Here is a 16,650-nt window from a genome sequence, read left to right on the forward strand (position 1 = left end):
TCACATACTAGAAGCAGTTAAGATATGTTTCTTAACAAGAGAGGCAATTTACAAATAACAATATAAAATATAAAATAAACACCTAAGAACAAATCTACTAGAAGATTAGCAAAGACTATCATGCAGAAAATTATTAAAATTTTAGGGGAATGAGGGTTGGGCACAGTGGCTCATGCCTGTAATCCCAGCACTTTGGGATGCTGAGGCGGGCAGATCATGAGGTCAGGAGTTCAAGACCAGCCTGGCCAATAGGGTGAAACCCATCTCTACTAAACATACAAAATAATTAGCTGGGCATGGTGGCACACGCCTGTAGTCCCAGCTAGTCCGGAGGCTGAGGCAGGAGAATGACTTGAACCCGGAAGGCAGAGGTTACAGAGAGCCGAGATCATGCCACTGCACTCCAGCCTGGGCGACAGAGCTAGATGCCATCTCTAAATAAAGAAAGAAATAAATAAATTTAAGGGAATGATTTTAAAAGTTTGAAATAAGCCAGGTGTGGTGGCTCACACCTGTAATCCCAGCACTTTGGGAGGCCGAGGTGGGCGGATCACCTGAGGTCAGGAGTTCAAGACCAACCTGGCCAACATGGTAAAACCCCGTCTCTACTATAAGCACAAAAAATTAGCCAGATGCAGTGGCGGGTGCCTGTAATCCCAGCTACTTGGGAGGCTGAGGCAGGAGAATTGCTGGAACCCGGGAGGCGGAGGTTGCAGTGAGCTGAGATCATACCATTGCACTGCAGGCGGCTGCGCAACAGAGTGAAACTCCATCTCAAAAAAAAAAAAAAAAGTTTGAAATAAGTAAAGATATACAACATGATCATGAAAAAGTGAGTCCAATAGTAAGGTTATTTCAATTTCTGCAGTGTTATCTATATATTCAATACCACAGTAGTCAAACTACAAAAGATTTATTTTATGAAATTTGGCAAATAATCTACAACTAAGTGAAAAAGAACAAAAATAAGCAATATTTAAGAAGTACAAAAAGTTACATGAATTGCTCTATCAATTATCAAATTATGTTATTTAGGATAATGAAAGGAGCATGATTAAATAGGCAAATGGAAAATAGAAAATGAAAAATGGGCCCACGAATATACAGGAATTTCACATGTGACAGAGGTGTTATTGAAGCTATATGGAGGAATTATGTAATATACAAGTTATTCTGGAGCAGGTGGTTATCCATACAAGGAAAGATTAATTTAAAACTTACTTCACAATATATGCCAAAATAAATCACAAGTGGATTAAATGCTTAAATGCAAAATTCAGAATGTTAGGTGTTTTGGTAAATAATAAGGATTATACCTTCATGAACTTGGGCTATGGGAGATTTTTTTAATAAAGAATTAAAAAACATGTTTACCTCAAATAAAAGAATAATACATTCTACTAAATGAAGAAATCCAACAAAAAGTAGCACAGAGAGAATAAAGACGTACACCACAAATTGGAAAGATATTAGCAACACACATAGCTGACAAAGGTTGGGTATCCAATCCAGAGTCTATTAAGAACTGTTACAAATAAATAATAGTTAATCAATCAAAAAGAAATATGGACAAAGGGCAGTTTACAGGCAACACTGGTGGCCTATAATATATAAAATATATTCAACCTTCTTAGCAACCAGAAAGAAGCAAACTAAAACTAAAATATTGTGCGATGAGATAATTTTAACATACTAGACCGGCAAAATTAAAAGTATATTAAATAGCAACCGTAGTCTTAGATGTGGAACATTTGAACACACTCATGAGCTATTGGTGGGATCATTTATTTGGCCTCATCACTTTGGAAAGCATTTTGCTATGTTATGTTATGTAAAGTTGACATGTTGCCTTGAAGACTCAGTCTTTACACTGCCAGGTAAGGCAACAATCTTGCACCTAGGTAAGCAGAAACATGTTCAAGAATACAATACTGTTTGTAGCAGCACAACATCCAGGGAAAAATTAGTGTGCATTAATTCAAGAATGAATAATAAATTCTAGCCAATGAATATAATGTAATACTAGATAGCAGTGAAAGTAAATTGTCTAGATTATGTGTCAACATATCACAGACCTAATGTTGAATGAAAAATTAACATTATAGAAAATATATAAACTGGCCGATTCCTCTCACATTTCAAAGACATGCAAAATTAAATACTATACAATTTACAGATTCTTGTGTAAATGCTAAAGACTATAATGAAAAGCAAGTGAATGACAAATTTAAACTTCAGTTTACACCTACCTGGGCATGATGGAGAAACAATAAGGAAACCTAAGAGTAACATGGACTAAGAAATTTTCAACAATAATCTAACTCTTAAGCTGATTGGTTCAGGCAAAGGTACTTCTATATATGCATTGCATATTTGTCGTAAATATTGTTCTGTATAGTTCAACATTTAATTCTTTAATGTAACCGGGCGCGGTGGCTCATGCCTGTAATCCCAACGCTTTGGGAGGCTGAGGGGGGCGGATCACTGGAGGTCAGGAATTCAAGACCAGTCAGTGACATGGTGAAAGCCTGTCTGTACTGAAAATACAAAAAATTAGCCGGGTGTGGTTGTGGGGGCCTGTAATTCCAGCTACTCGGGAGGCTGAGGCAGGAGACTGCTTGAACCCAGGAGGTGAAGGCTGCAGTGGGCCGAGATCACACCACTCCACTCCAGCCTGGGAGGCAGAGCAAGATCCATCTTAAATAAATAAATAAATAGATAAATAAATACTTAATGTAAAGCAGCTGCTATGTGATTTTTATAAGTGTGTCAAAAGCTACTATTTGTAAAGACCAAGTTGTATGATTCCTCACCTGAGATGGAAGGGAGGAGGGGAAGAAGCAAAATCACAAGTTAAAAAACTAAACAGAGTATAAATTAGTTCAACCATTGTGGAAGACAGTGTGGCAATTCCTCAAGGATCTAGAACCAGAAATACCATTTGACCCAGCCATCCCATTACTGGGTATATACCCAAAGGATTATAAATCGTTCTGCTATAAAGACACGTGCACATGTATGTTTATTGCAGCTCTGTTCACAATAGCAAAGACTTGGAACCAATCCAAATGCCTATCAATGAGAGACTGGATAAAGAAAATGTGACACATATACACCATGGAATACTATGCAGCCATAAGAAAAGGATGAGTTCACGTCCTTTGCAGGGACATGGATGAAGCTGGAAATCATCATTCTCAGCAAACTAACACAAGAACAGAAAACCAAACACCACATGTTCTCACTCATAAGTGGGAGCTGAACAATGAGATCACATGGACACAGGGAGGGGAACATCACACATGGGGCCTGTCAGCGGGTGGAGGGCTAGGGGAGGGAGAGCATTAGGAGAAATACCTAATGTAGATGATGGGTTGATAGGTGTGGCAAACCACCATGGTATGTGTATGCCTATGTAACAAACCTGCATGTTCTGCACATGTACCCCAGAACTTAAAGCATAATAATTTTTTAAGTAAATAAATGTATGAGTGATTTTACCTAAAAAAGTAGCAAAACATTGAGTCACAGAAAAAAAAAAAATTAAAAGCAGGCTGAAACTTACACTTTTTTTAACAGCTAAAACAAAGCTATGAAATTGAAATGACTCTGTCCCATGTACAGAGCATCTACGAAGGCTATGGGAAGCGATCATGTCACAAGCAGGTTGCTGACGGGGGCGGGGGGAGCGGGTGAGGAAGCCTTACAGAAAAAGCTACCACCACGATTTCTGTCTGAGCCAACCATGTGCCTCAGACTTCTCTGCTGTGTGGCCCTTTCTTTCTGGGGAGCAGGTAAGTCCCTGTTCTGAACTGGTTGAATTCCAGTTCCAAGACTCTCTCCTGTGGCTGCAGTATCAGCCTCCCTCCTGGGTTTTTTCTACAGCTGCTCTCTTCTTCCTCCACAGCCTCCACAGACACCAAGGTCACCCAGAGACCTAGACTTCTGGTCAAAGCAAATGAACAGAAAGCAAAGATGGATTGTGTTCCTGTAAAAGGACATAGTTATGTTTACTGGTATCGTAAGAAGCTGGACGAAGAGCTCAAGTTTTTGGTTTACTTTCAGAATGAAGAAATTATTCAGAAAGCAGAAATAATCAATGAGCGATTTTCAGCCCAATGCCCCCAAAACTCACCCTGTACCTTGGAGATCCAGTCCACGGAGTCAGGGGACGCAGCACTGTATTTCTGTGCCAGCAGCAAAGCCACAGTGCCAAATGTTAGCCCTTCTTAGAACACAAACTCGTTATGGACCCAGCTCAGGAAATAAGTGTGTAGCAGGTTGGTAGGCTCTATAATAACAGAAACCCAACTTGAAAGACAATAAATCAGAAGGAAAAACTTGTAAATAACAGCTCTAAGTGGGCACAACAAAAGGGGGCTATTTAAAACAACTAATGGGGACAAAACCCCAGGAAAGGGGCCAGAAGGCATAAAAAGCTTGGATACCTCAGTGTTCAGGATATTAGGTAAGATATACTAGGTTCCCTTTTCTCTTTCTATATGAGCTTTATGGATTTCTAACAATCCTTATATAAAGAATAGGATTCTGTGCTTTTCACTTGGTAAAGTTGTGAGTGCAGAAATAAAAATGACAAGCAGATCAACTATGTCCTTCAGGTAGACCCTGATCTTCTGACTCAGCACATTTCCTTGAACTAGAAACAAACTCTAAGGGCTTTTGGAATGCTTCTCACAGCTCTCCCTACCATAGAAGCTTAGTGGGAACCATTAGCAATCCCTGCCCACTGGGATGTTACAATCACAAACATTGATTGATTGATTGATTGATTGATTGATTTTTTGAGGCAGAGTCTCGCTCTGTCGCCCAGGCTGGAGTGCAGTGGGGTGATCTCGGCTCACTGCAAGCTCCGCCTCCCGGGTTCATGCCATGCTCCTGCCTTAGCCTCCCGAGCAGCTGGGACTACAGGCTCCCGCCACCATGCCCGGCTAATTTTTTGTATTTCTTTTAGTAGAGATGAGGTTTCAGCGTGTTAGCCAGGATGGTCTCCATCTCCTGACCTCGTGATCCGCCCGCCTCCCAAAATGCTGGGATTACAGGCATGAGCCACCGCTCCCGACCAACAATTACAAACATTTTTAAAGCAACTCTATTGAGACATAAGATATATATGGAATATGAATGCAATAAACAAATGCAACCACTGCAATGAAACACACCCCCATTTTAAGTGTACACTTCAACAAATTTTAACACATTTTTATACTCATGTAACCATGATGACAATCAAGACACAAAACATTTTCCTCATCTCAAAAGTCTGCCACATCTCTTTATTGAGGTCTTGTTAATTTCTCTCAGCTTTGCTTTGTACTTTTTACTATACTGATCTTATACATATTTTCCTAAATTTTATTTTAATAAGATTATAAATGCACTCAATAAAAATATTTTCTGCCAAGATTTCACATCAGCCTAATTCAATTTCATCTTTACATTTTTCAACTGATATCTCTACCTCAGCATATTACATAAAAATACCTTCTCCAGAAATTGCATATGGTGTGGAGCAACCATATGTGAGCTCACAGTGTCAGCCTTATTTACCATGTGAACCAATCAAGTGTTAGTCCTGTTCTGTTTCCAGGTAAAATATACTCATTCACATATATTGGAAAAGCTGTGAAATTTCTTGAAGGTGTACTTTAAGAAGAGGTACATTTTGTTAATGAAAGCATACCTATGAGTTAAGATTAATTAAAGGGAATATTTTGCAGTTAAGCACATGATTTGGAATGAGGGATTTGGGTGTTGCAGCCCTGCGGGTCAAGCCTCTGAATTCCATTCTTGTTTCTCCCGTAGGCCACCTTCATCACGTCTATAGTTCTACAACACCGAGTGTCAGTAGTAGGGAAGGTTGTTCATGTGAGAACGGGGAATACTTGGGATTCTGCAGTTTCTGCTCAACTTTGCTGTGGACTTAAAATTGCTCCAAAAATACAATTCACTAATTTAAAAATGGATACAAGTATTCAGATGGAGAATTACCATATTGGAGGCACGAAATGGGAACATACTGTTGAATCTGTTGCAATATAGGAAGGGTGTTAAATGACAAACTTTTTCATTATTTACTCCTTTATCTAGGAAATAGGACACTATTTAACATTGACTACAATGAGGATCTTAAATACAGTAGAACTGTCTAAATTCTATCAATAAGAATAATATATAATACCAATATTGGGATCTGAGGTGTCTCAGAATTAGTAACACATAGTACTGTAGAGATTATTTTAAAACATAGTGTGGAGATAATTTTGTGATTCCATTTTAGGAATACTATTTCTGATTACATGGTTTCTTAGCATAAAACCTCACTCTTTCATGCAAGAGAGTATATACTACCATACTATGTCCCTGTAGTTTTCTATTCCACTAATCCTCCTCTGGAATAAAATATACATGATGATAATCATGATGATGATATGGATAATGATGAATATAACTGATAATGCAGACAGTATATAGAAAGATAGATGATAGAATTTGTACCATGTTTCCAGGACTAGAATACAATCATAGTAAGTATAATATAATACCTGTTATAATTGAGGTCTGTAAACAGTCTAAAGAAGTAGTTTAGTTTTTTTCCCTTGACACTTTGACAAATCTGCAAACTACACATACAGGCTAAGTATTTCTGAGGCTATGTGAACTTCCTAAAAGACATCTCCTGTCTGTGGATTGCAGCATAATGCATACTGTCTTCTAAGGAGAAGTTTTTAACCTGGGATCCCTGGATCTCCAAGCAGTGCACAGATAAAATTCAGGGAATCCATAAATTTGAATGGGAAAATAGATCTTTATTTTAACTAATCTCCAACTGAAATATACCTTTCCTTCTCTGATATAGTGAGTAAACCATAGTAGTTTTAGTATTACCAGTGACAAGATAAATAACAGAAATCACAGACATTTTGCTTATATGTTGCATAAATGACAGTTGATATAAAAGTCAGATATTTTCATATCATGTTACATGCAGTGAATATACCTTCGTCACTATGTTGAAATCGTGACAGTTTTCAGATTCACTAGGTTAGATTTTAATGAAATTTAAAGGTGTTCCTATATTAATATATGAAAAATTTAAAAAATATTTTGATATCTACATTTCAAAATAATTGTTTTTCTATATTCTAGTTTATGCATTTAAAATGTTATTCTGAGATGAGGTCCTTAGGATTTACCAGTCTGACAAAGAGGTCCCTGGTACAATGTGAAGAACTCCTGGACACAGAAATAGATCCTCAACGCAGGCATGATTGACAAGCTGAAGCCTAGTAAGCATTGGAAGCAGCCATGTTGCAAGCAATCTTTCTCAGAGTTTCACCCACACTGCTGCACCTCTTAATGCTTCTCACTTTAAATAATTACTTTACATTGTCTCTCTCTCTCTCTCTCCTGCTCTTTTTTTGCCTCTCTCTCTGCCTTCTGTTCTTCTAGGAGGGAGCAGCAACAACTTCTAAACCCCACCAGCTTGCAACCAAAAGTTTCATCATGAAAGCATCTTTTAATTGCCGATAACCTCCAAAATAGAACAATATTTGTCTACCAAAACAAAAGCATTCATTAAGAAATCATCTAGGATCCTGTTTTTATTTACTAAAACTATTGGGAAGAACCTATGTTATACAATGAATTTACGCTTATACAAATTTCTACTCAGTGTTGGAAAATGATACTTTAGTCAGCTGGTACAACCCTATGACCGTAAATGTCCGATTTCACTTGATATAGTATTGACTTCCTAACTTTCTGTGAATTAGAACTTCAGGTCCAGAAAGTAATAAGAGCACACACAAATATAGTGTTTCTTATGTACTAAGAAGTGTTCTAAATGCTTTATTTATGTAATGTTCATCACAGGTTTTGGGGTAGTTACTTATTATCTCAATTTTACAGATAAAGCCAAATTGAAGAGAGGCTCTGTTACTTTTCCAAGGTTACATAGCTGCTAAATGGCAGAGACGGGACTAAAGCCCATGCTTTAATCCACTGTCCCTGCTCTAATCCACTGTCACTAGGGGAGGGGCGCTTCAGACACTTTGCTATTCCTAAAATTACAGAAGTAGCCCCCACCCCATCTCTACTATATTAATTATTTATAGTAAATACAGAGGGTGTAGAGAATCAGTTCTTAAAAAAAATAAAAAAAAAAAATAAACTTCCAAACCTCTTCCTGTGTTTAGTTGAGCACAGGTGCATAGAACCCTGTGTATGACTCTGACCAGGAAATGAGGGATTGGCTCTTCTGATCACACAGGAAGGCACTTGTCCATTTAGAAGGGATATGAAAAGCTTCTATAAGCAAAAAAGGAGGTGTATGTGACTTGATCTCTCTAATTCTTAGTCTCACCATCTGCAAAATCAGCTGTGACAATCAGTCATCACGTAGCATTGACAAGTTCTTTATATTAAGCCCCAGGGAGGGGCTAGATCTCAGCCCCTTCCTTTAGCCTCTCTCTCTGTCTTTCTCAGAGCCTGTGTCTGTAACTTCAGAGAGATTTTGTCGCTGCCATAGGCAGCTGGGTCCTCTCTGCTGTGTGACCCTGTGTCTCCTGGGAGTAGGTGAGCTCAGCACACATCCGATTGGTCAATTCCTATCCTGGGCTTGCCAGACCCCTCCCTGGCCAGCACCTCCCTTCTGGGCATGATCTGCAGCCTTTATCTCTTGGACCTTAGATGCTGACATCTATCAGATGCCATGTACTGGTACTGGCAGGACCCAAAGCAAAATCTGAGACTGATCTATTACTCAAGGGTTGAAAAGGATATTCAGAGAGGAGACCTAACTGAAGGCTACAGTGTCTCCCGAGAGGAGAAGGGCCTGTTTCTTCTCATGATGAAGTTGGCCCACACCAGCCAAACAGCTTTGTACTTCTGTCCTGGGAGCGCACCACAGTGGAAGCCCAGCCATTGTCTCTCTGTGCGGAAATGTGTCCTAGTCCTACAGTCCCCACTGTATCCTCTAGCTTAATTTTTTCATTTTTAATATTTTCATGAGATTTTACTATGTCCTGTTACTTTTGGAAATATAAAAGATACAAAACTGAAAAGAAAATAGATCCTTTATCCAAGGAGCTAAGAGTTTAGCAAGAAAGTAATTAAAATAGAATGGAAAATACAATATATATTACTATAATCCAAAATCATTTGGGAGCTTAAGGGAGGACATGTGCAATTCTGTCTGATTGAATCAGAAAAAGCAAAGAGGAAGTCACATTAGAACTTCACCAGATAGACCTGGTTCTGAATAGGGCATTCTGGGCAAAGAGAACAACTTTTGCAAAGGCATATTAAAGAGTGTGACTTTGGGGAACAGTTTACAAAGAGAAACAAGATGATCAATTTACATGAATCAAAAGAAATGGAATACATTTGAGGAAGTAGACAGAAAGGAGATTTGAAAAAGTTGAATTCTTGGTTCCATGAATATAATAAGTATGAAAGTCCTTTGTAGGCTGTTGCTCAAAAGAGAGAGCTGAAGCTTGATTGTCATCAGCAGACAAGCAAACGATACAATTTTTCAGTTTTCCTCATATGATTGTGATCATTTACAAAGGGCACAATTTCAAACAATATGAAATCATGTTAGCAGTGGCAGTTCCCATTTGGGGTAATAGGGTTCAACTGTCTATGGAACAATGAGATAAAAACTAGAAGTAGGCAACTGCATAGACAAGACGTGAAATTGAGAAACCATAAAGCTGGACTAGAGGTTGAGATTCTGCAGATTTCAGCACGTAAGTAATTGAAGTATCGGGACAGAAAATTCCACCAAAATATAGATTTAGATCACAGAGATAAAATGCATGGAAATTAAGACTGTGGTATTCTGGTTCCTTATGGAGATTAAAGAAGCCTGAGAGTGAGGAGTGATTAGAACATGGGATGTAAAAACAGAAGAGGAAGAGAGTGAGGGTTTTGTTTTGTCTAGTATTTGACATTTCTAAGAAAATTAGGGAAAAAAATAAAGGTAACCCAGGCAGAAGAAGCCACAAACACTTCTTGGGTAACAGGGAATAGTTAGTAAAATGTTATATGTTAGTTTACTGAGGTGAACAGAACCTTTTCCATTGAGGTTCCTTTTGGGAAGACACAAGACTTAGCTAAGATTCCAAGAAATCACCAAAGTAGGAAATGAAAAGCCTCCATGAATGAAGTTGCATGAGTCTGCCTACCAGTGGATAAAGGACAGGATAAAAGAATAGCTGCAAAGGATAAAAGAATAGCTGAGACACTGAAGTAGAAGCTTCAAGTGAGAGGACTAAATATAACAAACATGAAGAATTATTACAAAACCACAATAATAAAAGTGGTGTAATATAGGGGCACTGATATATAAATAGATCCAAGGGAAAAAATACACATGCATAAACACACAGCAATAGTACTGCAATAATCAAAGAATATATCTTTCAACAAATGCTGATGGGAAAATTGGGTATCTATACAAAGAAAAACAAGTGCAATCGGACACATCTCAATACATAGCCAAAATCAATCCCAGCTCTATTAAAAGCATAATTGTAATAAAGTCACAAGGCTTCTAGAATACTGTATAATATAAGAGCACATCTTCATGGCCTTAAAGAAGGGAAAGATTTCTTATTCCCTCAATCAGTAGGGAACAGATTGATAAAAATCACTATATACAAATTAAGATATTGAATTTATCAAAGTTAATTATATAAGAGTGACAGGATTGACTGTATAGTGACATATCATTAAATATATATATATACACCAAATTAATATCTCTATCTATATTTATATATTCAAGAAAAGCTAATATATATAATTTATTTTTAAAAAACCTACAAACTAATTTTTCTACAGATCAATGAGAAAAAGGTAAGTGTCAACAGAAAAAGTGAGTGAAAACCATAAGCACCTAGCAAAATCTCACTGGTCATTAAACATGTAAATGTTGCTAAATTTAATAATCAGGGAAATAGAAATTGAGTCCTATGAAATATATATCCACAAGAATGGCTACGATGATAAAAATAGTAATCTATTGAGTGTTGGCAAGGCAAAGTGTCAACAAGAACTCTCTGCATCACTGGCTAGAGTGTATACAGGTGGATCCACGTTGGAAAACAATTTGGCATTATCTAGTAAAGTTCAAGGTATATGTACCCACTATCCATCAATTCCACCCTTGAGAAAGGCTTTTCTAGAGAAACCCTTCTACAAAAATCAGGACAAGAATATTCACTGTAATACATCTGTAATAGCAAAAAATGTATAAAATATCCAAATGTAACTTAACAGAAGAATAAATCCCGGTCATTATAAAGAAATTACTCAGTAGTGAAAATTCATGAACTAAAATTAAACACACAAACATGAATGAATTTCACAAATTTGAATGAAAAATTACACTGCAGAAGAAAAGTACAGCATTGTCTCATTTGTGTAAAGTTTGAAAACGTGTAAAACTAAACACTATTTTGTTTGCTTTTGTGGCTATGTATTAAAATATAAAAGAGAAGCAAATAATTACAAAAACAAACACCTCAATAGAGTTAGAGAACAGAGGCATGGAATCTGGGAAGAGAAATAAGAGCTTTCAAATGTTCTGGTAATATTTTATTTCCTGTGCCAAGTTGTTTTTTTAAGTGATCATTCTTTGGTATGTTATCAAGTTATTATCTATATATTCAAAGTCAATTTTGTAATGTGGAGAAAACAACCTCACTGAACAATTAAACAAATAAGGAGAAATCTATGGAAAGATATACATTAAGCTGTTAACATTACTTACCTGAAATGAGGATGAGATGGAGGAAGAAAAAAGTGAAAAAAAAAATCATCAAAAAATACACTATTTAAAATAGTTACAGAGAGAAAAAGCGAAAAAGGGAGGTTATCTAAAAGAAACATTAGTAAATGAACAAGCTAAAATACACCAGAAAGAGCTAGAAAGTGAAGTATTTTTCAAAGCAGTGCCTAGTTTCAGAATCATAAAGATAGTAATTACAACATAGGTATGTATTATACAAAAAGATAATTAGATAATTAATAGCCAGAAGGAATGCCCAGTCTTGAGTTAGAAACTGATGCTCAAATTAATGGCAAAGGACATTTTTGAAACAACTGTGAAACTTTGCATAAAAACTAAATAGTAGATAAGATGAAAATGCATTGATGAGAAAGGATGATGATCATTAACTGAAAAAAGCTTATCAAACAGAATTTCAAGAATATTGTTTATAAAAAATAATGTGTCTATATATCTGCACATTTATATATGGAGGGAGAGAGGGATCTAGAAAGACCCGCACTAAGGTGTTAATAGTGATAATTGCTTTCGGCAGTGGCATCATATTTTTATTTTGTTATTTTATTTTCTAACGTTCTAAAATATCAGTGCATTGCTTATATTAGCAAAAACAGACATAAAGTATTTTTAAATGAATACAAAATAACTTAGTTATATTTACTGAGTTAGGATAAAAGCTTTTATCCCCAATACCATAAAGTGTTTTTGCTCAGGAATATGAAGCAATAACATGATGATTATAAGTCTGCGGAGGGATCACGTCAAAAAGGTGCAGAGAAGGCATAAAAAAGCCTCATGCCTTTGCGATGTCAGTGTGACCATGGGCACCAGGCTCCTCAGCTGTGCAGCCCTGTGTCTCCTGGCAGCAGGTGCGCCCCGAGCACAAAAGAAAAATCCTTGTCCTCGGCTTGCCAACCCCCAAATCCAAGCTTTTGTTTTGTTTTGTTTGTTAAGCTCTTTCCTGGACTCTTTCTACAGCATCTGTTTCTTTCTCTTACAGGCTCTTTTCATGCCGAAGTCACACAGACTCCAGGATATTTGGTCAAAGGAAAAGGACAGAAAACAAAGATGGATTGTACCCCCGAAAAAGGACATACTTTTGTTTATTGGTATCAACAGAATCAGAATAAAGAGTTTACATTTTTGATTTCCTTTCAGAATGAACAGGTTCTTCAAGAAACGGAGCTGCACAAGAAGCGGTTCTCATCTCAATGCCGCAAGAACCTACCTTGCAGCCTGGAAATCCCGTCCTCGGAACCAGGAGACACGGCACTGTATCTCTGTGCCAGCAGCCAATCCACAGCACTGAAATGTCAGTTCCTCTTAGCACACAAACTTGTCACAGGCCCAGCTCAGGAAGCAGGTGATGTATTAGGTTGGAACGGAGTAATAGAAAGTAACTGTAGCCAGTTTAAGCCACAGTGGAATTTAACACAAGGATAAAGCATGTTTAGCAAAAGTCAAGAGGCGATGGACAGACAGTTCTGAAAAGGCACACTAGGGCTGGGCTCTAGAATGACTCTCTCTCCAGCTCTGATTTTTCTTCAATTTTGGCTGCTGCATGCTTTTATCTCCTGTACACCATCTCTTTCTCTCCAGGTCTCATGGTGAGAATGAGACGGTCACTAAAGATTACAAATTCAGTTGCCCTCATTTCCCTATGCTGATAAACACCAGCCCAGCTCTTTCTAAGCCTGAGTTCAAAATCCCAGGAGAAAAAACCAGATCGGTCATGCATGATCCAGCCATGAACCTTCTCATAGAGCACTCAGCAGTAGGCATGTATGTATGTATTTACAATCACATAAATGTTACTTTTCCACTCAGCTCAAGCAAGGGAACTGCTCGGTTTTTCTATATGTACATTCGGTCTGTTGCTTCTATATGATAGAGAGTACTCATATCCATTTCTTCAGAAACACGTACCCAGATTTTCTCCAGTTTCCTGCCAGAATTGAAAATTCTTGTACAAATACCTTCATAGACTTGTATGATTGCTTATAGGATTATATGCCCAGAGCAAGTCATGATTGCTGAGACATGGAATTCTATGCATATTTTATCTATTTAAATACTACCATGGGTTCTTCAGGATCACTGTATACATCTGCAATCCCACATAAAAGTAAATGGGGTGTTTTCCTACATCCTAATATCTCCTATAATCCTTATCCAGTAATCTAGATTGTTCTTAGTCTAGCAATGTAAAGAGATTCCAATCTCTTTCTCTCTCCACCCACCCCCATCCCCGCCCCACTCACCCACTGCCAGAATATCATCAGAGTTTACCATAAAGATATAGGTGACAATTTTTTTTAAACTAAATAAAACCAATAATTTAAAGGAATTGAGAGATTACTTTATACTACTATAATAATAACTGGCAACAATCTAGAAAGCTGAATAATGTTCTCTCCCTCCTTTTCTTTCTCTTGCATTTTTCTAATTACTAATGAGTTTGAGTACTTCTTCATGTGATAGTGGTCCTGGATTTCTGTTCTCAAAATGGTCTATCCATATCCTCAGGCAAATTCTCTATTGAGAGTTCTATATTTTCCTCAACAATTTGTAGGAGGTCCTGAGATATATAAGATAATAGTCTCCTTTTTTGAAATGTTAGGCACTGGAAATACCACCACCTAATATGGCACCACTCCTGTCCCAGACTTCAAAGAATCAGTAGATGTGGGAGGAACCAGGTGGTCTCTTACCTTAGCAGGTGCATGCATGTCATCTCCATTATGTGAATGATACTTCTATCTTTCACTTCCACTCTGCTAAATGCTCGACATTCTGTCTCTTCCATTATTACTCATGTCTTTAAGCGGCATAGAAAAGTTAGCAGCTATGGCTGTCCCCAAACCACTATCACCCACCGATAACCCTTTCTATCCAGAACTGCTGAAAAAATGCTTCACTCCATTTTGCTGTGCTTTTTCACAATCTGGGGTAAATTTGATTCAAATTAATTCGTATTACTCTTTTCTAAGTGGGTTATGCTGTCTGGTTATAGCAAAGGACAGAAAAATCTCACACATCTTTTTGGAAGACTTAATACTTGCCCACACATTATCTCTTTTAGGGCCAAATTCCAGCTACTGCAAACACCAATCTCCTTGAGCTCTTGATATGACAGCTAATCCATTTTGATTCCACAAATACTTGCAGAGCAACTCCCATTCACTGAGACATAAAGGCATTGAGAAACTATCAGCTACACTACATGGAATTTTGGTCTCTGGGGAAAGGGAGAAGAGTAAAAAGAACCATAAAAATGTATTTCAAATAATGTGTATAAGGATGACAAAACATAGATTACTTTCATGGAAAACATTAGAATATTATATTCTCTTTGGGAGTGATTTATCAGTGGATAAATTAAAACAAATTCCTGAGGAAGTTTGGGGAAAAAAATAAATTTAGGAAAACAAATTTTAAATGATATCCTGAAAACCATCAGGGTTTACCATAAAGACAACAATCTAAAAAAATCAAACGAACAATTTAATAGTGAATGAGAATATGAATACAGAAAATTCATGTGAATATGGAATGAAATATTAGTAAAAATGTGTTTGAGAACACTTACAAATGAATTTTGTTGTCCAATTTGATTACGAATCTAGTCAAAGTGTTAGTCTTTTAAACTATTTATAATAGTGTCAGTTTGAGAATATACAACAAAACTTTTTAAATGCTTATTTTGGGAATTTGGCTTTAAATAAAAATAGTTGTTACTGTACTTGTTCTATTGCCTTACACCACTATAAAACTTGACAAAAATTGTAAGACAACTATTTTCAGACATCAGACAACAGGCAGTACAGGGTCACCATCACTGGGAAAGAGGAAACCTAGAAGGGAATTTCACTATTGTCCTGAGACTCTGCCTTGGCATGATTTCTGGGCTGCAGCACAAGGACATGAAGCCCAAGCAGGGGGCAGCGGTCTGTCTAGCAGAGGGAGGCAGAGATTGAGTTCAGAGCTATGGCCATGGCTGATAGTGATAGGGATGAGCTACTGAAGAGAAGGAAGCTATGCAGAATAAGACCTCCAAATGTTGTATGAGGTCCCCTCGAGTCTTTGGTCAAAATCTAAGCAGAAAGTGCATGGGAAACGCCTCCATAAGACCTGGCAGAGAGCAGTTGCTGGGTAGCTGTGAGAGGAATAGAGATTCTGACAGTCATATGAGCATGGCAGACATGAATCCTGACCGGGCAGAGCTGAGAGGGCTTGCTGAAATCCCTGGGAATGCAGCTGGTGCCACATAGGGGTCAAGAGAAGGACTACCAAAGTCCTAGAGTAAACCACTCCAGAACTGCCCTAACAAAGCTCAGCAAGTCTCAAAAGGATCTCGTTGATCTGTCAATAAGTTCACTGCCTTTTGAAGAAAAATATCTCAGCACTCTCTAAATAAAAGCAAATATATATATATAAATATATACATATATATATAATCTGTAGATATATGTGTCTGTGGAGAGATATGTATCTCTAGAGTGTCAACAATGTAGCATCTACAATTTTGATCTTGAAATGAAAAAAAAATTAGATATGGAAAGAACTAGGAAATGTTACACATGGGAAAAAATAAACAATAAAAACTAAAAACCAACCCTGAAATAACACAAATGTTGGACATTTCAAATGAGAATTTTTGAGCAATTATTATAGAAATATGTTCAAGAATTTGGAGGAAAATATGGTCATGATTTAATCAACTGATGAAATTGATTAACCCATAGCAATCAAGACAAAAAGGGGAAAGACACAAATTACCATATCAATGATGAAGGAAAGCATATGTCTATAGATACAAAAGACATTAAAATAGT

The 16,650-nt window shown here is 37.3% G+C and overlaps 1 protein-coding gene and 1 gene segment (V, D, J or C); both read left to right on the forward strand.

The window, feature by feature from the left end:
• Positions 1 to 16,650, forward strand: part of LOC112620195 (immunoglobulin delta heavy chain-like) — a 233,042-nt gene that overhangs the window by 17,944 nt on the left and 198,448 nt on the right. The gene's annotated exons all lie outside the window — the stretch shown is intronic.
• Positions 12,560 to 13,641, forward strand: LOC112620208. The segment is given in 2 exon segments: positions 12,560 to 13,178; positions 13,415 to 13,641. Coding segments are annotated over 2 exon segments (636 nt in total).

This window comes from Theropithecus gelada, chromosome 3, assembly GCF_003255815.1.
Source record: "Theropithecus gelada isolate Dixy chromosome 3, Tgel_1.0, whole genome shotgun sequence".
Classification (NCBI taxonomy): Eukaryota; Metazoa; Chordata; class Mammalia; order Primates; family Cercopithecidae; genus Theropithecus; species Theropithecus gelada.